The 23,558-nt window shown below is 40.4% G+C and overlaps 2 protein-coding genes across 6 annotated transcripts in view; one reads left to right on the forward strand and one right to left on the reverse strand.

Moving 5' to 3' along the window:
- LOC125428255 (centromere protein P) overlaps positions 1-23,558 on the forward strand; it is a 216,178-nt gene that overhangs the window by 41,293 nt on the left and 151,327 nt on the right. The gene's annotated exons all lie outside the window — the stretch shown is intronic.
- OMD (osteomodulin) lies at positions 5,555-11,511 on the reverse strand. Its single transcript, XM_048488029.1, has 2 exons — positions 10,572-11,511; positions 5,555-6,170 (listed from the first exon to the last, which is right to left on the reverse strand). Exons 1-2 carry the CDS (start codon positions 11,509-11,511, stop codon positions 5,860-5,862), a joined length of 1,251 nt encoding a protein of 416 aa, XP_048343986.1. The 3' UTR covers positions 5,555-5,859.

Raw genomic sequence — 23,558 nt, forward strand, 5'->3', positions numbered from 1 at the left:
TGTTTATTTCCCCACAAAAGCCAGAAATCTGAAACCAGCTGTTTGTTTTAGAACACATTTGCAGATGGAGGTACATATTTTTGTTTTTAGTACATTTATACCCATGTTTATAGTTCTTTGAAATTCGATCTCTTGAAAATAACTGTTTCCCAATATATCCCTGCACAGATTCGGAATAACTTTAGTAAATGAAGCAAAGTCACCTTTAAGGTGGCCAAATTTTGCGTATTTGACAAGGAAGCAGCTGGTTAAGTCTTTTATTCATCTTGTCTGTATTATTGAAATCTTCCTATTATGAGGCTTTGAAATTTTGTTATTTGTAGTTATGCTGACGACTCTGTCCATGCATCAATTTTGGATGATCAGTGATTGTAACAAATATGTAAATAAAGCCTGGAATTGGTCCATAAGTAATAATTAAAATATCAAGTCAGTCGCCTAGTTTTTCATTATTTGTTCTTGGATATTAATGAATGAAAGTTCTCTACAGACAACTGTTGCTGCCACTATTATTTTTATAAAAGAAGAGTTACTCTAGTCTAAGCCCATTCATTTCAATGAATTCATTTCAAGCTACAGATACTTGGGGATTCTGCAAGCGGAGAACATCATACATGCAGAAGTCAAAGGTGCAATTAGGAAAGAATATCTTAGAAGGCTAAGAAAAAAATTGAAATCGAAGTTAAATGGAGGAAATACAATAATGCCAATTAATACTTTGGCTGTGCCTGTAGTATGCTACACTGCTCGCATAATTAACTGGACACAAACCAAATTGGACACCCTGGACAGAAAAACAAGGACAATTATGTATTTTCGAAGGCTTTCATGGCCGGATTCAACTGGTTGTGGTGGGCTTTCCAGGATATATCACCGTGGTCTGGTGGATCTTGTTCCTAACATTTCGCCTGCATCTGTGGCTGGCATCTTCAGAGGTGTATCACAGAGGGAAGTCTGTTACACACTGTGTCCAGTAAGAAGGGAATGTTTTGGTGGGGTATAAATTGTCGTGTCCCCAGGTGGGAAACCAATCAGTAAGTGTTTGGGTGGAACTTGCTGTATGATTGCTGCTGGATTTTAAATGTGTTAAGTTATGTTGTTGGAGTTGCTGTCGGAGAACAGCCATGTTGGGAGCCGCCTTGAGCCCCTCGGGGAAGAGGCGGCCTATAAGTTTGAAATATAAATAAATAAAATAAATAAAGGTGTGGTTGATAGTATAGTATTGCAGGTGGTGCCCCCACATATGAACTGGCAAAATTTTTGACTTCACAGTTACAAACCCACATTGGACACACAACGCATTATGTTAAAGCCCACTTCATTGAAAAAATTAGCAATCTCTATCTCAACCCTAGCAACAGACTTATCAGCTTCAATGTTGTCTCACTGTTCACCAAAGTTCCAATGAAAGGCACACTCGCGCTCATCGGCCAGATTTTTCCAGATGACATAACGGCTTTGTTTCAACACTGCCGAACAACCAGCTACTTCCAATGGGGCAATGATTACTATGAGCAGACAGATGGAGTAGCCATGGGAAGCCCCCTCAGCCCGGTGATAGCCAATTTTTACGTGGAACATGTTGAGAAACAAGCCCTCGAAACAGCACCCAGAAAACCTGCAACTTGGTTCTGATTTGTGGATGACACTTTTACAATCTGGAGCCATGGCAAGGAGGAACTGCTGAATTTTCTGGACCACCTTAATAGCATCCAACCAAATATCCAATTTACCATGGAAACTGAAAAAGAAGGAAAACTGCCTTTTTTAAGATGTCTTGGTCTTTCGCAGACCCAACCATCAACTGGGCCACACTGTATACAGAAAACCAACACGCGCAGACTGGTACCTACATAAAAAGTCCAACCACCATCCGCAACAGAAAAAGGGTATAATCAAAACTGTGACAGATCATGCAAAATGGATTTGTAAACCTTACCTCCGCCCTGATGAAATCATTCATCTAGACTGGGCTCTGCAGGCTAATGGCTACTCCACAACAGAAATCAGAAGAGCTTTAAGACCAAGAGAAACCCAGAGGACTGAGGAGAAACAGCCAACCACAGGAAAAATATTTCTACCGTACATCAAGGGAATCACAGATCAAATAGGGAAACCAGTGAAAAAGCATAGCCTGCAACCCATCTTCAAACCTACCAGGAAAATACAGCAGATGCTACGCTCAGCAAAGGACAAGAGAGATCCCCTCACTTCTGCAGGAGTCTATCGCATACCCTGCAGCTGTGGAAAGGTCTACATAGGAACCACAAAACACAGCATTCAGACTCGTTTAAGGAGCACGAAAGACACTGTCAGCTCAACTATCCTGAAAAATCTGCAGTTGCAGAACATGTCTCAAACAAAACTGGACATAGCAGTTTTGACAATACACTGGACATAACATTTTATTTGAAAACACTGAAATTCTGGACAATTTAGAAGGTTACTTGTAAGACTGCACAGGGAGGTCATTGAAATTTACAAACACCAAGACATCACCGTGATCGAGGACAAGAAAGTGACCATCATCGACATAGCAGTACCTGGTGATAGCATTGAAAAAGAACATGAAAAGGTCACTAGATACCATAATTTGAAAATCAAGCTTCAGCATCTATGGCACACACCAGCTGAGGTCGTCCCAGTGGTAATCGGCATGCTGGGCGCTATCCCGAAATCACTAGGGCAGCAGTTGGAACATCTTTGAATTGACAAAATTAACATCTGTCAAATTCAGAAGGCAGCCCTGCTGGGATCCGCACAAATACTATGCCGATACATTACAACTTCCTAGGCCTCTGGGTGAGGCTTGAATTGTAATGAAAGGCCAACAACCAGCTAAAGATCTGTCAGCTGTGAAATCATCATCATCAACAACAACAACAACAACAACAACGGTTAAAGGGAATAAAAATAAAATTCTTTCGTAAGTTCATTAATTCTTATATCCATAGTAATGAGGCATTTTTAAAAATTCTTCTGCACATAGATGGTAAATCCTTACATACAGTGTAATTCTGAATAATGCATCATTGCTCGAGTATTATCTAGTCACATAAAATTCTTAATTCAGTGAACATACAGAGTCTACACCAGAATTGCACACTTAATTGTTTTTTTTAATGAGAAAAGCTTGGAAATATACTGAATAAAACACAAAATTACCAATTTTTTTAAAAATGGCAAGTTAATATTATTAATGGGCTTGTCACTGAATTGGGGATATGTTGACTTCTTTACATACACTGTGAGTAACATAAATTTGTTGAAGTGTTGTTGACTGTAAACAGGACGAAAGGCAGTATAGTGCAGATTATACTTAAAATATTTAAATACATTGTAGATTAAGTGCGCTTGGTACATCACTTTCTGCAGACTTTCAAGTTTAACCTTAAAACATTTGTTTTGTGCTACTTTCTGCATAAACTAATTTTTCTCCTCATCAACTTTGTCTCATGACTAATATTGCAGTTTCTTATTCTAAGCTCTTGAGCAGATATTGTCCTCTGTATGGCAAATACAAATGCAAAATGTAAATGCAAAATGTAAATGATGGCGGAAGCTATTGCTATTTTAAATTATTTTCAATATTTGTTTGTCATAGATACATATATATTTATATATTGCTGTGTCGTCAAGCACATATTAATAATGTAATGCCTATTTCATTATTATTATATATTATATATATAAAGTGCAGTCTACATCCTTAAAGGAAGTGATTACTTTTCTACTTGATTTATTAGGATTTGATTGTGTATTTTGCATGCAGTATAAATGTTTGTAGCTGTACATTTTTAACAGTGAGTTATTGGTACATGTCACAGATACAAATTGCCATTGAACTAGTGATTTAATCCAATGGTGCCCTTGTGTAAGGAAATTCCTGCACTGTATCCCATGCTATTATGTTTAGATCAGACAAGCTAAATGCAAACAAAGTTGTTCTTATATTTTATTTAGTTATATAGTTGAAAAACTGTGATTGGATTGTTATAATGGGTTGGTTTAAGGACCGGTAGTGAAGCACCATTCACAGAACTAATCTTTCCTGCTTTTCCCTTCTTACTGTGGTACTTTCTAAAATGTGACTCATGAGGATTTGTGGATCCTTAGAAATAATGTGGAGTCCTGTTTGGAATTTTTCAGTGTGGGGGAGAGCATCAGGAAAAATTATTCCTTCTCTGTGTCTCTTCTTCTCTTTGCATAAGATAACATACGATCTAACTAGGCTTGGAGATTTGGGTGTGCCAAATCCCGGATTTGGCCCGGATCTGGGTGCATTCAGGCATATTTGGGCCAAAATCGGCCTGAATATGTCCTGCCCGAATATGAACTAATCTGAATTAAAGCATTTGGGCTTTTTGTTGTATTTTTTCTTTGGCGTTTTGGCCTTAATGGTACATATTTTTAGAGCTAGCGGCACCAAAATTCCAGGGTCTTATCCAGAGACTGTCCGGATGATGTTGCCCAAGTTTAGTGAAGTTCGGTCCAGGGGTCCAAAATTACAGACCCCCAAAAGGGATGCTTCATCCTCTATTGTTTCCAATCGGAGCTAACAGGACATGGGGCTATCCCTTTGAGGGTCTATTACTTTGGACCCCCTGAACCAAACTTCACCAAACTCAGGTAATATCATCAGGACTGTCTCCAGATGAGACCCTGAAATTTTGGTACCACTAGTTTTAAAAATGTACCTCTGACAGGCACCCAAAAACATTTGGCCAGATTCTCTGCTCTGCAGTGCTTTGGCTCCATTGTAGCCAATGGGGAATTTCTGAGTATATAAGCAGTCTGCACATTTTAGAAGATAGAGGCACCAGACTTTCAAAATGGCTCCAGGAGGCCCTCCTGATAACAGCATCCAGGCTTGGTGAACTTTGTTTCTGGAGGTTCGATTTTATGGGCCTCCAAAAGGTTTATTTTATTTCCTTCTCCTACACATAAAGCCTCTCAGAACTCTCTCAACTTGCCCCCCCTGCCCCCAGAAGCAAAGTTCACCCAGACTGGATGCTATTACCAGGAGGGCCTCCTGGAGCCACCTTGAAAGTCTGATGCCTCTATTTTCAAAAATGTGCACCCTGCACAGAAATTCCCCATTGGGTACAATGGTGCTAAGGCACTGCAGAGCAGAGAATCTTGGGCAATTTCTTGGAGTGCCTGTCAAGGCTGCATTTTTAAAGCTAGTGGCACCAAAATTTTATGGTCTCATCCGGAGACTGTCCTGATGATACCACCCAAGTTTAGTGAAGTTTGGTTCTGGGGGTCAAAAGTTATGGACTCTCAAAGGGACAGCCCCCATCTCCTGTTAGCTCCCATTGGAAACAATGGAGATGGGGCACCCCCTTTGGGGGTCCAAAGCCCCGGACCAAAATTCACCAAACTTAGGTGGTATCATCAGGAGAATCTTCGGATGATACCCTGACATTTTGGTGCCGCTATCTTTAAAAATGCACCCCTCAAGACCTAAACACGAAAAAACACTAAAAAATACCCAAAAAATCAGACGGACCCGAATTTTTCGCTAATATGTTATTTGTCTTATTCGGGCATACAGATAATTTTATGCCTGAATAAATCCAAATCCGAATTTTACCGAATTTCTAGGGTATTGACCAAGTCTCGATCTAACCTAATATTTAAAGTACCTTCATAGTCATGTTACATGGTTTGAAGAGTTGAGATCTTTTTTTTTTTTTTGGTATTCAGCTTTGACATAGAAATATTGAAGTTGCTTCATTGAGCAGAATATATTGATCTATTTCAGCTGCCTTTAAACAAATCATATTCCCAAATGTTGCAGTTTACTTTTTATGTAGGTATTATATTTGATATGCTACTTCTGCATATTTTGATCACTTAATATAAGTAGGTATCAAAATAGTCTTCATCCCTGCCTCCGTGCTCTTGATCCTGGTCTTCATAGTTTTCTTCTGCTTCATCATATTCTTCTGGAGTCAGATATCTTCGGAACACTGGAGTCCTCAGCTGAGTTTGTTGGTTGGAACTAATTTTTTGTTCACCATAATAAATAGTTCGTATGTGAGGAAAGCAGAAGAAGGCATATGTACTTATTGGTGCTGTGAGTTTGTTTTGGTCCACTCGGATATAAGTCAAATGGTTGAGGCTCAGTGGATTCATAGAGGGACACATTAAAGTAATATTTATAACTGTAAAAAAACAAACAAAAATAGTTAAAATATTAACATAACAATTCAAATCTATATTTTAATGAAATAATATTTTCAATTGCTAAAGTCTGTGGTAGTGCAGTTAAACCTGTTTCTCAACAACATATGAAACAATCCCTTTATGTTCCGTTTATTTTTTAAAAAAATTGATGCCACCTTTCTCCAAACATAGGCCGTTTCCGCATGGCCTTTTTATGGCGCCCTGGGGACGGGAAAGCGCCCGTCCCCAAGGAATACATTCGCACAGGCGGCGCTGCTGCAACGCAGCAGCGCCGACCTGACTGCGCTCCCCCTCCCCCAGGGCGGCGTCAGGCTGCCCTAAAAAACAACCCTTTTAAGGGTTGTTTTTGCCGCAACAGCGTGTTCCCAGCGGCGTGGTGCGAACCGCACCACCGGGAACACGCTGTTTCCCTTCCCCGTCCCACTCACCTTGTCCCGTGTCGACCGACCTGCTGGCCTCTGCAGCCCCTCCCTCACTGTCCTCCCTGACCCCTGGAGGTTGGAGGGCGGCGTGAAGCCCCGAATTCAGAAACCAACAGGCCGACGACGGGGACAAGGTGAGTGGGACGGGGAAGGGGGCAGAGGCGGCTCCATGCGGAGCCGCCTGTCCTCCGCCGGCCTCCCCTGAGGCCGCACGCACGCTTGCGTGCGAACGGCCTCTGCCCCCACACCGGCAGAATTCTTGCCGGCGTGGGGGCGCCTCGGGGGCCGTGCGGAAACGGCCATAGGCAACTTACAAACTACTAATAAAGCAGTAAAGTAATGCATTGACATTATTAACAATTTAAAACACCTAATAAAACTGAAGATAGACTAGAATCACAGCAGCAGGAACAGCACAATAGTCAAATTACCATGAGAAAGGTAAGAACAGGAAAACATGCAGGGGAAGGGGAGGAGATGTGAAGAATACAAAAACTCAGGTAAATATATCCAACTTTGCCTGGTACATAAAGCACAACAGAAAAGGCACATAGTCTCCTGGTTTCTGGGAGCTCAAACCATGGTTTGCAATATCATCTGAAGCAGAGATAAACCCTTTTAAGTCCATTGATTTCTGATGATTTAGTCAAGTGTAACTCAACTTACAGTGGTATTTCAGTGTTCTCAACTATATTTAATGCCAGCCAAGATTTGTCATGATGTCTGGATTGAACAAATATGGAGATATGAGAAAGTTTAGAGTAAGGCATGTTATTATGACCTTATTACTTTTGAGAAGGTGGCTGAAACTCATAGAATAAATTATGTGGCTTGTTGCCTTCCAGTTTCTATGCTGTGCTATTAGCTGCTAGTTTATTATCTAGATTACTTATGCAATGATGGAAAACCACATGGCAAAGGTGCTCTAATCATTAGTACAGCCATGGAATGATAATTTCTAGCCAATGCCAATAGGATCTCTAACATGTAGGCCAGTCTTTTTAATGAGAGTTCAAGAGGACAAATGTTGTTTATAGCTTTGCATGTAGCATAGGAGAATGTAGTATATTATCCTTTTTGATGTATATTATACCTTTTATGCACATACACAATTACCTTTAGACTTTTGCATAAAATAAGTCAGATTGTGTCCTGGTTTACACACATCAGCAACCGCTAATAACATAGAACATCTCTGTATGCGTGTTTGCAAAATTAAATTGGATACTTTATTTTCAAAATTAGATTGGATACTTATATAAGCTACATAACTTTCCCAACATTCTTCACTAAAAGAAAGGTGAATTATTTTGGTTTATCCTGATTTTATTTTTAAATAATGTTTAATATTTTCATGTTTGTACATCTTCTGTTTTGTATTTGTTTAAAATAATTAAAACAATCATATCACACTTCTTTTTGTTCAAAGTGCTGAATGACTTACAAAACATCAATAAAGCATTGAAATCAATGGAATAGTTAAACTCTGTTTTAAAATAGCTGAAAGGCTCCAGTTCAATCTGACTATGGCTTTTTGTGCACTTCTGCAGTGCGGCTGGGTGCCTTGCTGTAGGGTTTCCCCTGTGGCTCTCCATTTGAGAAGGAGCCTCCTGCTGCAAGGTTTCTTCCTCCCTGACTGGCATTTTGCCTGCCCGCCTGTTCCTGCTCACCTCATTTGGGAGGTCACAAAACCCAGAAGAAGAGTGGCACTTTCTAATTATTTTATTAGCTTTGCAGGGAAAGGGAAGCTATTGGAAAAATTGCACTTTGCCAGCATTTTAAAACCATGCAGCATCTCTGATTTGTGTTGCAGTGGCTTTGAGAGAAGCTAAGAAGAATGTGTAAATGAAGGTCTATGGTGAAGGAAAGATAGATTAGTTGTGAGGCAGAATGCAAATGCGTAAATGGCCCATGTTTGTAACGCCCACATATGAGGGATTCTTGAATGACTAATTAGCAGCATGAGATGCCTTACCAGAAATAATAGGTCTACACACATTATTGCCCATATCCATATCTAGGCCCGTATTCACTTCACTATGCAAGTTACTTGGACTGTGACCTAAACAATGAATAGATTTGCATTTCTGTCGAAAGTTCAATTAAGAGTCTCAAGGCATCTACTAAAAATAGCTGTTTCTTCTCAGAGCTGTCCTGAGACTTTCTGAGAAGTTGGAGGACTCAGACAAGAAGAGGCATATACTGATCCAAAGCTATGTGAACTTTTAAAAATCAGCACTGGTAGAAATCTAGACGTTTACGAGCTTCTAGTGTAATTGATATCTTTGTTTATGTGTGAGATGACTTCACATATCTTGTTGTAGCTGCTTTTTCTGAACTATAAGCATAAGCATAAGCATTTTATTGTCATTGTGCACGCACAACGAAATTTACAGCAGCAGTCCTCGATGCACACAATTTCAGACTCATACATCATCCTCACTTTCCCCTTCCTCCACCCATCCCTACACAGCCCCAAATACATCAATATGAAGCAGCGGAGTTTAGCATAGCCACAGCTCTAGAGTAGAAGCTGTCTCTAAGCCTCTTTGTCCTAGTTCTGAGGGCCCTGCCCTATTCCAAAGGAGCAAATTTCAGTAGTCAGTCTTGAGTTTACAAATGTATTGGGTATCTTGGTCATATCCTTTTCATTTAAGAGAGGATGCATAGCCACATGTATCAACTGAAAATGAAACTTGTTTTTTAAGTACAGAGATGGGTACCAGTTCTGACCCCTTGCTAACATCTCTTGCTGCTGGATTTAACTTCATATTATTAGCCTTCAATCACTTTACCACATTCCCCAAATACCTGTTCATAACAGAAATTACAGTTCTTGGGTGCTTAGTTAAAAGATGCTCCTTTCTTCCAAAAAGCTCAGGAATGTATACATAGTTTTTCAGTACCAGTTTTCTTTTTGCAATAATTTCTTTAGTAGGTTAGTTTGAGAAAGGGTGTATGATTGATCTAAACCTACCCAGTGAGCTTCATGACCAAGTAAAGATTTGAATCTGTGCCTCCTGGGTCTCTGTCTTTCATTCTAACTCAGATTGCTTAGGATTACACACATAGTCCTTTCTTTTCCGTTTTATGACACTGCTCACTACCATTTCTCAAAATTTAAAAAATGTCCATGAGCAGGATTGGGGACACTGCTCTAACTGATGTGCTACACTAGCTTTTATCCAGCTGTTATAAAAATCACAGGAACAGAGCAAAGTACGGAGTCAAGTATTCCAGATTCGTGTATCTTATTAAAAAGAAGCTTTGGATTTTGCTTCTTACTGGAATTTTAAGCCACGGTGTTTTCCAATCTATATTTTTCTACCAGACTTAATTTCCAACTTCAAACAGCTTAGTTGAAAGAATTTACATAAGTTCTCATCAAAATAAATTTCATGTCTTTTGGTTTTCCATGTTCTAGTTAAGGTTTTTCATCATTGTTCTAATACTGTATATTGATTCATTTATCACCTTGTTTTTACAGGCTCTTACTAATAATGCATTATGTTACTGTATTTGATCATTTGGTGTATTTGTATTCTGGAATCCAGTGCGTCCAGTTTCAATTTCAGTGTATACTTTTTAACTGTAAGTAACTCAATGGGGAAGTATTTTAGAAGATTTATGTTTAAATCTCTTCTGATTACCAAATTATGAAGTGACTTGCAAGCTGCTTAAAATGTTCTAATACTGTATACTATTCTACAGTATACTACAGTATACTGTTCTAATACTATCAAATAGCTAATACAAAAATCAAAGGTTATTGAGTAAATGCAGGGAATTATGAAGATACTTTCTTCTCACTCCTGTTCCCCTTTGCTATCAAGTGTAATTCATAATCTTAGGGTATTTAAAGAACTATCAAAACTCCTATTAAACATTCCAACAACTAGGTTTTTTTCAAAAAACACCCCTATGTAGACAATGAATATTTTAAAGTCATTAACCAACCTTCCATGTCATTATCTTCTAAGTATATATGCTGCAGGCTTCTTGGAATATAGAATATTTGCTGTAGTTTATTGTGCCCAAGGTTGAGTTCTACAAGATTAGTCAGGTTGAAAACATTATATGGAACTTCATGCAAATTGTTGTATGACATTCTTAGAGCAATAAGTTTTGGAAGCTCCTGGAAATAATTATTGGGAATGAAGGAAATTGAATTATTTTCAAGGGCAAGATACATAAGTGAAAATGGTAACTCAGGAGGCATATATTGTAGTTTGTTGCTGCAGAGGTTGAGCTGCATTAGGCTTTGCATACTTGAAAAGTGTTTTCCTTTTATTTCAGAATCAATGAGATTGTTGTTACAGAGGTCAAGCATAGTCACATTTTCCAAACCTTTCAGGGCTTGTGCAGATATCCTGGATATTTTATTGAAACCAAGGATCAGACGTTCTAAGCCTCTGGGCAGAGGAAATGGAATTTCTTCTAACAGATTGTGTTCTAGGTGGAGTTCTACTAAGTTTGAAAGTTTGGCAAAGATACCACTATCAATCATAATAGACTTAATATTGTTGTGGCCAAGGTTAATTTCTCTCAAGGCGGTGGCATTTTCAAAGGATTTCAGAAGGACAGCTTCAATTTCATTATACTGCAGATACAGCTGTTGAATGTGTGAAGGGATACTTGGTATTGTCCGGAGATTACGATGATCACAATACATTGACCTTGGGAAAGTAGGTGGGCAGAAGCATTCTTTGGCACACTCAGCAGATATCTCTGGGTAAGGAACAGCAAATTCTACACTAGGATTAAGACGAAAAACAGATGGATATTCATTATCCAGTACATCCTCAAATTCATCCTCAAATTCATTGACATCATATTGACATAACACCAAGGCTCCAAAGACAAGAGAGAGAGTTAACAGTGGACTTAGGATTCCCATGTTCAAGGTCTGTTGTGGTAGCCTGTGGAAAGATTAAAATAAGATGGAGTATGTGCATAATAAAATTGTGGTACAAGAAATACCAAGATTTGTGTAACTGGCAAGGAGTACTCTTAATGTTTGGACTATGGATTAACATAATCATAATGTTTGGAGACTTTTTTTTAAAAGTTACTTTGACAGATTTTGAGACCAAACTCTTGTTAGTGTATAGGTTGAATGTCAGCCTTTTCATAAATTATTCTATATTAATTTAGGAAGAATGGCTTTTCCTCTCTCAGCATGTCATCCCCCCTTCCCCGCAAATCCTCCTCTAGGGAATCTGTAATTTGAGCCACCCTATCTGTGTTCTCTTGCTTTTTGTCCTGTACAATCCGTCTATACTCTCTGGGTTTAACCCTGTAAAGCTGTTCCAGTGCTGATAAATTGTCTACCCGATCTCTGGTTTTGGCTCCACTGTCAGACAACCTTAACAGTCTGTCTAAACAACAGGCCAACTGACAATAGTTTCCTTCTATTTTTTCCCTAAAGTTCCTTAAATTCTTCTCTGCTGTGCTCAGCAGTTAATTCAGATCTCTGTCTCACCCTTTCATTAAAAAGATCATAGTCTAGGAACTCTTCATTCCTCATTTCAAAATAGATATCATTTAACCCCTCATATATTTATGAACAGATATAAATCATTCTTTTGTTGTCAGCTACTTGAAAATCTTCACAAGCCCTTTCAAAGCTAACAAAAAAGCTTCAATATTATCTCCTTTTTGAAATATAAAAGGCTTCACCACCTGACCTATTTCCTAAATCAGTCCTTCACCATAATTCGTCCATTTTTAATTTATTTAATTCTGTTTCATTCCATCTTTTGGTTTTTCTCTCCCTTTTGGTTCTATGTCCCTTTGTTTTAATAGGTTGTTACTTTTCAACCGAAAACTATTTTGTAAGTTAGAGGACAAGCAAATGGACGCAGAAAAAAACTTTCTTTGTGGGATTTCTTTGAAACAGAAGTGCGGGAAGGTGGAAGAACTTGATTCACATAGTATTAACTCTGGAGCAAAGTGGATTCAGATAACTCATGAGAGATGGACTGAAATGGTAAATTCCTTGGGATAATAGTTGAATGCATTGGATTCTGAGAGGAAGAATTGGTCTCAAATGAAGGCAAACATGACTTGCTAGTAGTGAAAGTTAAGAGCTTTTGGGGGAATTTCCCACTGATGTAATTACTTGACAAGATTCCCAAATCTTAATTCAATTCTGGACTACATTGGCTCTGCATTTCTACACTGAAATACTTTTGTGCCTTTTGGAGATCCCAAGAGAATCTTTTCACTTGGACTACTTCCTCAGTGATGCCATATCTTCTTCACTTGCAGTGCTCACATTTATTCCTTCAGCAGTTTTCTTTATTAGTTTGCTTTTCTCTAATTTAAATTTAGACTGATATTTTGAGGGTGAAAACTTGTCCAATTTTGTTTATAAACTTTGATAATTCACATGCACACAGAAAGCATTGTATAAATAATTATAAATAATAGATTGAGGAACAAATATCACCTGACATGGTTAAACTTTTTCACAAGTTTTGCGCATAATTGGCTGAATAGTGTCTGAATGTGGTTGAACCTCCCCTCCCCCCACCGCAAGCCTTCTGAAAGAGCAGTACTCAAGTCACAAGCCGAAATCCTATACGGTTACATAAGGAAGCTTTTGGCTTGTGTTTCTCAGTATTTCAAGCCATGGGGCAAATTGTATTTGGAAATCAGTGAATTTTAAAAGTAATCTGTGCTACCATGTTTAAAGGGGAAAAAAGCTTGCTGTATATTGCTTGTGAGCATGCTTGAAGTTGTTTGTCCCAGCCAAGCAAGTTATATTTTACCTTGTTGATAAGAATTCTATCTGAAAGTTTAAACTTTGGAATTAAATTTGAGAGTCAGATCCAAAGATGTTCATTTACAGAAAGTATTTATGGGTGCCTCATATTACATGCCAATCGACTGTCTTTTACCCTGACTTCCTATAATCTTGGAAGCTCAAAAATGTTATGCTTTTTGTCCATTCAAGGAGTTTTCTTATTTTTATTAGATACCTGTAGAGCTATAGAATACGGTTAGTATGCTGCAAATATTAAAATATCCCATAAAGCAATTTGAGAAGGTTTTTGCAGAATTCATTCCCATGATTCTCGAAATTTCATTATTTGTTAATTTAACTACTAAATTCTGATTTTCAAAATAATAAGTACTTAGTGGCCAATTAATTTATGGTTAGATACCACGTGAAAATAAAATAGACCAAAAATATACTAATGATTTGCTATGGTTTTATGACCAGTATTATGAGAGATGGTTGGGCATTTCCTTTCGCAATGTGTTTAGACAGTCAAGCTGAGTATTGCTTTTGAACTGGAAATATAAATACAATGTTCTGTAGTTAGCTGTTTTGATCCCTAAATATCACAAAACATGTGTTTTTCTATAAAAGCCAAGGACGAGTCCAAGACTTGTTGTAGTCCCCTCCCAGTGTTAAAGAATAAAGTAATAAATCCAAATTAGAAAGCAGATGGGAGGGAAAAAATCCTGGAGTCTTATTATGACTGTAGATACTGTACAGCTGTGGTATTTTACCCAGTTTTCAAATCATACTTTCACTTTACATGTCCAACTAACAAAATTATAAATAAAAACTATGCAAAGAGGGACACAGTGTTTAAAATAGGTTTTATAATCCAGTTGTACAGGATCTACCAATCTATGATGATCATAAGAAATGTTTTAAAAGCTAGATTTTCGCTTCTGAAGCATTTTTATAAACTCTGCTCTTAGGGTCTTTTTTATGCCAGTATTATGTTTCTCATATTGTAGTTGCATCACACCTATATTTTCCTCTCCTGCAAGTTTCTTGTTTGACTGCAACTGAGGAATACTGAGCAACCATCTTCTTGACCTCTCCTTTTCTCCCTGATGACTCTCTACTTTACAACAGCTTCTCTATTCATATTAATCCACCAACCTTCTAAACATTGCTAACAAAATAATGTAAAATGCTTACTTTTCTGTATGTCTTTATTTGGAACAGGAGGCTAAAGAGTCTTCTTTCTTCCAAAGTGTTGCTACTGGAGATAGCTACATTTTCCAATTCTGCTAATTTACTTTGTCACGTTTTTGTTATCTGGCTGATCTCAATTTATTAGTTTTGCATTAATTAAAATCTTATATACTTCAAATTTTCCATTCTTCCATGTATGCTACTCAAATTAATTTTAAGAGAAATACTTTATATTAAATGAGTTGAAGCAGCATTCAGTATTACTGAAGCAGCAAAGGAATGGCTGACTCATATGTAGATAAATAGCTTGATCTCACTCAGTTTAAGTAGTAGCAGTACATGCAAAGCCTTGTCATTGGACCAAGCACAACAGCATATTCTAAGCAAAAATGCAGCACAACAGCATATACTAAGCAAAAATCTATGCAACGCCCTTGCTTTTGTAAACCACCATACTATATTATCATATTGGCACAGTGTAGTACTCACACTGGTGCAGTTGGGATGCCCTCACAAGGATACAATGCAAAGGAACGCTTGATATCACCACTTTTTTGTGGCACTAAAAATCTCTGTGGGTACAACTTAAATACAAAGAGTAGTATTCAAAATACTGGGTTTGACTATGTATGATAAATTTGTAGTATCAGAGTTAAACTTGTATAATCATCTGAAGCCCATTACCACTGAGCAAATAAAGTAATCTGAAATAATTTCCTACCTGACAATATGTGTGTCAGAAACTCTAGAAAGAGTCAGATGGAGATGCTCTTTAAATCCGTAAAAATTATCTGCCCTGGCAAATGGATTTGAAGCACTTGATAAAGTATAATTGCTGTAAAAGGCTGTGGAAAATTTTAAGATCTGTTCCTTGTTTCATGGATGGGTTATTCAAATAAGGGTATACTTTGACTATGGTGAAATTATGTGGTTTATTTTGCTTTCTCTAATTTTTGGTTTGACGTTTGGGAGGAATTTCCTTTATATGAAGGGTGGCTGAAGATTATATTTAACATCATACATCAAACTCTGTTTGTTCTACTGTCTTGCCAAAATCTTATATTCATTCAATTTGTTTACTGTCTGAAAGGTCAGTGAAACTAGATTATCATGAAGTCCTTTACAAGGGAACTAATATAAAGTTTTATAGCTGAGTCTATCAGCTATACATTTTAAATGTTTTATAGTTTAATTGTAAGCTGAGTGTAGATCACTTGCCTTCCTATAACTTACTGTTTCTTAGTTGTTGATGTAGGAAATGGTTCTTCTGAAAAGTACTTACCACAAACAATCCTACTCCACATGGAACTAAAAATATTTAAGCTGATTTCAGTGTGTAGCTTTTTTTGTGGATTGTGGCCATTGGGTTGGATAATATGAACCATGAACGACAGGATTTTATGGAATAGATCTCTGCCCTATTTTCCTTACTTTTGTATCTTTCTGCATCCTGTTCCTCAAGAATGCTATTTCTTATGGTTATGGATGTTTAGGAAATAAGGAGGTATGATATGGGGTGGGGAGGCTGCAGAAAGGGGAAGGTACTGTGGGGCAAGATGGTAGCTCAGGGGTAAAGAATCTACTTTGTATACATATGGGCCCAGGTTCAATTCCTGATATTTCCAATTATAAAACAGATGATGTGAAAGACCCTGAGACCCTGAAAGGTGAACAGTACTGACCTTGATAGACAGATAGTCCAACCCCAAGGGGTCAGAGTGGTCCCTGAAACTGGCATTTGCTGAGCTGGTGCATTTGCCCACCCCACTGCCGTAAGTGACACCTATGCTGGCAGGGAGGGCAAACAGGGTGGCGGGCAGGTTTTGCACAGCTCAACAACACCCAAGAACCCTTTGCCTGCAGAGCCACATTGGTTGAAAGGTGGACACTGGCATGACTGGGGGTGGGCTAAGGGCATTCTGGGGGTGAGTGGACTACACTTGGCTTCCACTAGGCTTTTGGCCCAGGATCAGCCCTGGCGTAACTCTCAGACTTACACCATGAGAATGGCATAAATCCATTCTAGGCAGCAGCAGGGGTCCGTCCCCCCCTGCTGCTTGCTGAGCCACTCAGAGCTCCATTGGAGGAGGCATGATACTGCCTTTGCAGCGCTGTCTCCAGTTGCTGCTGAGCTGCTGAGCTCCCCCCCCCCCAATTCCCTGCCCAGATTGGGCTGTCATTATAATGAAATTTTATTTGTTGAAGTGCAGTATGAGGATAAATTGGTAGAAATTTTCCCCTCTTGTATAAGTTCTTCTGTCCTGGAGCAAGCACTCATGCTAAGGAGAAGGACAGCGTGGTGTTTTCCCTAGTTGCCCCGGCCCCGCAGGTGGCTGTACCGACCCACCTTCCCTGACCTGGGGATTGGACTCCCCAGACGATGTTACCTTAGCTTGGCCCTGAGGGCCAAGGAACAGTCTTGCCCACAGGGTGCCTTGCGTTAGGCCACGCCTTATACCCTCCTCCCGTACCATGGCCTGGGGTCCCGGTGATGTTTGCCAGAGCTACCGGCTTGCCTGACCCCTCTCCCTCTCACTCTCTCTGTTGCCTCACAGAAGAGAGCCCCCTGATTGCTTCTCCCCTTCTCCGGCTTCCCCAGCCTCTTCCCCCACAGCGCTTGGTAGCAGCCCCTTCGAAGCTCCTTGCCTCTTTGCCACTTCCTTCCCCTGCCAACGCCCTCCCCAGTCCTTACTGCAGCGGCAGCTCCAGAGGCCCATTTCACTTCTCCTTTTATCTACTCCTCCTCTTGGCCCAGCTGCAGCTCATCACTCTCTCTCACAGCTGGTTCAGCTGTGAGAGGCCCCTCCCTGCCAACACTCACTCTGCTGGCTTTTACTCTGTCTGCTGTTATCCTGCTGTCTCTCCCTTTGCCAGCCCTTGCCCTGCCTGATGTGCTGAGTTTGGGCGCTGGGGACAGGGCCGCGCCAGGAGAGACAGTTTTTATCTTCTTGATGCATCCTACTTTATTGTCCTCTGGACTTTGGCAAGAGGTGCAGAGTTACTGTAATATGGTAGGTACAAATCAAATGTGCTAGATTTGCAGTATTCATCCTTCTCTCAGGTGATTATATTTTGCAATATATGCAATAGCAAAATTAAGGTTGCATTTGCTCTGTAAGTGTCCAGCTAAAGATAGCCCACTAGCATTAACAAAATAGGCTTAGTAGTAGAAGAAGAAGAAGAGTTTGGATTTATATCCCTTCCCTTTCTCCCCTGTAGGAGACTCAAAGGGGCTTACAATTTCCTTCCCCTTTTCCCCTCACAACAAACACCCTGTGAGATAGGTGAGGCTGAGAGAATTCTGAAGAACTGTGACTAGCCCAAGATAATCTGTGCACAAGCTAATCTGATTCACCAGATAAGGCTCATAAGAACATAAGAACAAGCCAACTGGATCAGACCAGAGTCCATCTAGTCCAGCTCTCTGCTACTCGCAGTGGCCCACCAGGTGCCTTTGGGAGCTCACATGCAGGATGTGAAAGCAATGGCCTTCTGCGGCTGTTGCTCCCAAGCACCTGGACTGTTAAGGCATTTGCAATCTCAGATCAAAGAGAATCAAGATTGGTATGCCGATCAACTTCTCCATAAATCTGTCCAAGCCCCTTTTAAAGCTATCAGGTTAGTGGCCATCACCACCTCCTGTGGCAGCATATTCAAACACCAATCACCGCGTTCATTGAAGAAGTGTTTCCTTTTATTAGGTCCTAATTCTTCCCCAGCATTTCAATGTATGCCCCCTGGTTCATTATTGTGAAGAAGAATTTCTCTGTCAGCATTTTTCTATGGTGAAAATTTCTACCTTTAGTAAATACAAGTTCAATGTAGCAAAATGCAAAGAGTGATGCACATAGGGAAAAAATCCAAACTTCACATACTTCACAGAGTCAGTGCTATCAGTCACAGACCAGGAAAGGGATTTAGGCGTCTTTAATTGATAGTTCCATAGAGATGTCAACTCAATGTATGGCAGCTGTAGAAAAGGCAAACTCTATGCTGGGATAATCAGAAGGAAGGAATTGATAATAAAACTGCAAGGTGTCAGCGCCTTATATAAAGCTGTGAGTGCGACCACACTTGGAGTGCTAATGTTCAGTTCACTAGTCCTACATCTCAAAAGGATATTGAAGAGATAGAAAAGTGCAGAGACAGCGAGGATGTTTGAGGGACTGGAGCACCTTCCTTGTAGGAAAGGCTGCAGCGTTTGGGACTCTTTAGTTTGGAGAGGAATACGTCTGAGGGGATGGTGAAGTCCTATAAAATTATGCATGGGGTGAAAATGTTGACAGAGAATTTTTCTCTCTTTCTCACAATACTAGAACCAGGGCATACATTGAAAATGCTGGGGGGAAGAATTAGGACTAATAAAAGGAAACACTTCTTCATAGCGATGTGATTTGGTGATTTATGGAGAAGTTAATATATCAGTTATGTCAATCTCGGATTCTTTTTGATCTGAGATTGCAAATGCCTTAACAGTCCAGGTGCTTAGAACAACAGCCGCAGAAGGCCATTGCTTTCACATCCTGCATGTGAGCTCCCAAAGGCACCTGGTGGGCCACTGCGAGTAACTTGAAGGCTGGACTAGATGGACTCTGGTCTGATCCAGTTGGCTTGTTCTTATGTTCTTATGTTCTTACCCCATGCATAATTTTATAGACTTCAATCATATCCCCCCTCAGCCGCCTCCTCTCCAAACTAAAGAGTCCCAAACGCTGCAGCCTCTCCTCATAAGGAAGGCGCTCCAGTCCCTCAATCATCCTCGTTGCCCTTCTCTGCACTTTTTCTATCTCTTCAATATCCTTTTTGAGATGTGGCGACCAGAACTGAACACAGTACTCCAAGTGCGGTCGCATCACTGCTTTATATAAGGGCATGACAATCCTTGCAGTTTTATTATCAATTCCTTTCCTAATTATCCCCAGCATAGAATTTGCCTTTTTCATAGCTGCCATGCATTGAGTTGACATTCCCATGGAGCTATCAACTAAGACGCCCAAATCCCTTTCCTGGTCTGTGACTGATAGCACTTACCCTTGTAGCGTGTATGTGAAGTTTGGATTTTTTGCCCCTATGTGCATCACTTTACATTTTGCTACATTGAACTGCATTTGCCATTTCTGAGCCCACTCACCTAATTTATCAAGGTCCGCTTGGAGCTCTTCGCAATCCTTTGCGGTTCTCACCACACTACATAATTTGGTATCATCTGCAAACTTGGCCACCACGCTACCCACCCCTACTTCCAGGTCATTTATGAATAGGTTAAAGAGCACTGGTCCCAAAGCAGATCCTTGGGGGCCTCCACAGCTCAAGTGGCAGAGCGGGGAAATCAAACCTAGTCCCCCGGATTAGAGTGCACCTGCTCTGAACCACTACACCACGCTGGCTCTCAAAATAGTACCTTGACAAATCTGGAAGCTAAATTTGTAATGAATAGAAAAGATTACCATTATCCAGAAAACTTTGAAGCATCCAAGCCTTGGTCATTTTCCTTAAAATGGTAGCTGATGGGACAGTTATATTCACTAAAGTCAGTAAAGATTGTCAGGACTAATTACTGTGTCATTTACCATGCTATTATCATGCACACACACATTCAAAACCTAATTTTGACTATTTCCTTAGTAGTGGGTCAGCATTACCCAGCTGGTCTTCATGAAACATGTTTCACATACAGTTTGCTCGCACCCTCACCAAGTAATCTGCCAGCCCTGGAGAAAAACAGACAGAAACAGATCCAAACAATCACAAAAGATAGTAAATGGCGCTTCTGGCTCATACTCTGTATTCATTACTGTTTTCTCTGGCAAAGATGGAGACAATTTTATCTGAACATATCACAGCAGGCTCTTGGAAGTTTTGTCTCTGGACAGACAGTCCAACATTTTCAGAATTAAATAGCTGCTAGCTACCTGGAAAGACTCTTTCAAATTGCACTAAGCTGAATAAATGGTGATGGTGAGAAAAAGCTTTCTACAGTGCTACCACAAATTATGGTTACGTCTTCAGATGAACTGTGTCTTTTAGGGGGACTGTGTCTTTTAAAGGTTAGGGGTGAACTGAGAAGTTAAAATGATACAGGAGCAAGCCGGGCTGATTGGTCTTTATGGTGCTATAGAATATCTCTGCATGGGCCATTCAACTCAAACCTAACCAGCGATGGCTGTAGCAGTACAACAGGTGAGTAACACCCATCATGGGCATTGCTGGACAGTACTGAGCCTAGTGGCTCCTTCAGTGTTGGCTGAGCTATTAGGGCTTGCTCTTGGTAGGTCCCAGTTCCCAGCAGCTATGCAAGTGACCCACCAGGAACCTGCCCTGCAAACCAATGGCTATTCACTCCTAGAGAAAATTGGCAACAGTGGGGATGGTTATGGCTGAGGTCAGCCTTCCATTTCATAGGTCATCCAGGCCATCCACAAAATAGTCATTAACATAGATGTAATATTTTCCCAAGAACTCCAAATATTAATTGGATGATCCTCTGAAGATGCCAGTCACAGATGCAGGCAAAACATCAGGAGAAAATGCTACTGGAACACAACCATACAGCCCGGAAAACCCACAGCACTCTAGTGATTCCAGCCATGAAAGCCTTCGACAATTAATTGGATAGATCAGTCTATGAGTATGAACAAATATAAGTAGGCTGAATGGCATGCCACTTGGTGGGCATGAAGGACTATGATCCAAATTTCACCAGAATTCTAAAAGTGAGGTTTTACTCTCATCCAACAGCTTCCAAATGATAATGATATGCTGCCTCATAGAAGCCCACTTGAGATGTTCTTTATTGAGCTTCTCAAAAATAAAAGACATGGCTTTTTTGAAGACCCTTAGGAAGCTTCAGTGGGTACGAAATACAGTGACAAGATTATTTACTGATATAAATTACCAAGGACACGTCACTAGTGTTAAGATTCATTTTTGGGTACAGATCAAGGTATTGATCATTATTTTTGAAGCTCTTGAAAACTCAGCCCCTGGCACAGAGTGGTAAGCTGCAGTCAAAACTCCACTCATGACCTGAGCTCAATCCCGACAGAAATTGGTTTCAGGCAGTCGACTCAAAGTTGACTCAGCCTTCCATTCTTCCACAGTTCGTGAAATGAGTACCAAGCTTGCTGGAGATAGTGCAGATGGCTGGGGAAGGCATTGGCAAACCACCTTATAAAACATAGTCTGCCTAGTAAATGTCATGATGTGATGTCACCTCATGGGTCAGTATTGACCTGCTACTTGGCCTTTTTAAAAAATATCATGGGATCAGCTTATTTACAGGAACATTTTGTTCCCACATAAGGCTGCCTATCAAATGAGACCATCACCAGGGGCCCTGATCTAGAGGTATGCAAGGAAAAATTTTTTTTTTAAGGATTTGGATATATTGGATCCAAAAAATATTGGTATCACTGAATTCCAATACCAGTATGGTATTCAGATTTGTTTTTTTCCAGGGTTGCTTACAACAAAGTAGTGACATAAAACAACAATATCTTTAAAAAATGTTCCAATAGTACCTTAGTGCCTCTTATAAAATTTGATGAGTTAAATACTTAAATACCGTCCTCCAGGCTAATATGTGTTGACAGAGGGAAAGGAGCAGAGGGAAGGGAAAAGGGAGTCCAGGCAATGAAAACCATTGCAGTCCTCAACCACAGACCTGGCAGAGGAGCTCTGTCTTACATTCCTTTCAAAATTACAGCAAGTCTTGTATGGCCCTGATCTCGCTCAGCAGTGCATTCCACCATGCTGGAAGAGGACAACCAGACAGCTTTAGGGCCAGGCACTTTAGGGAATGCTTGGGGAGAGGTGGTCTCGCAGGTACAACAGTCCCAGACTATTTAGGGCTTTGAAGGTTAATACTGAAACCTTGAACCTGATCTGGTACTCCACCTGGAGCCAGTGCAGCTTACAGAGAATTGGCTGGATATGTGCTTGCCAAGGAGTCTCTTTAAAGTCTCAAGCAGCCATATTTTGCACCAGCTGAAGTTTCCAGAGTAGTCTCAAGTTCAGCCCTTCATAGAGGGAGTTACAGCAGTCTGACTGGATGTGACTGTTGCATGGCTCACTGTGGTTAGATCAGACTGGGACAGAATTGGGGCCAGCTGCTTTGCCTGATGAAAATGGTAAAAGGCCAAGCATGCTACACTTGTGAACTTTGCCTCCATAGATAAGGAGGCATTCAGGATCTCTCTCAGATTCCTGATGGTCACTATAGATGTTAATTGCACCCTGTCAAAAGCTGGGAACTAGCAAACCCCACCATCCCCTCCTGGGCCAGCCACAGGACATCTGTCTTTGATACATTTAGTTTTAGCCCTCTTTGTTTTAACTATTTTACCGTAGCCTCCAGACAACTGGCCAATGTAACTGGAGCAGTATCCAACTGGCTACGTTGCAACAGGTAAAGCTGGATGTCATCAGCATATTGATACAGCCCTACCTGAAATTCTGGACCATCTTGGCTAGAGGGTACCTATAGATGTTAAACAACATTGGGGAGAGAAGTGGTGTGGTGAGGTTCTCTCCCTGAGTGTTACCCTCTGTCCCTGACCATGGAGAAATGAGCCCAGCCACAGTCCACAGTTACAAGCAGAGATCTCCAAAGCTGTTCCAAAAGCACCCAACCTACCCCATGTGTCCCTGAGTCAGTGAGGTTATGAGTCAAAAGCTCATGGTTGACTGTATCAAACACGGCTGTTAGATTAAGCAGTAACAGTAACTCCAATCCACCTTGCTTCGGTTGACTCCAGAGATTGTCTGTGATGGCGACCCATACAGTGTCCATCCTCTGACCAGACTGGAAACCAGATTGAAATGGGTCCGTGGCTGATGTGTCCTCTTGAAAAGCCTGTTTCCCCAGCCTGTTCCCCAGCTGCTCTCCCAACTACCTTATTCAGGAATGAAAGGTGGAACTTCAACAGCTGCAAACCCCAGGAAGACCCAAGAGTCAGATTGATTATGTCCCCCTGGGGTGACTGTATCATGTCTACATTACA

The sequence above is a fragment of the Sphaerodactylus townsendi genome, linkage group LG03 (assembly GCF_021028975.2).
Source record: "Sphaerodactylus townsendi isolate TG3544 linkage group LG03, MPM_Stown_v2.3, whole genome shotgun sequence".
NCBI lineage: Eukaryota > Metazoa > Chordata > Lepidosauria > Squamata > Sphaerodactylidae > Sphaerodactylus > Sphaerodactylus townsendi.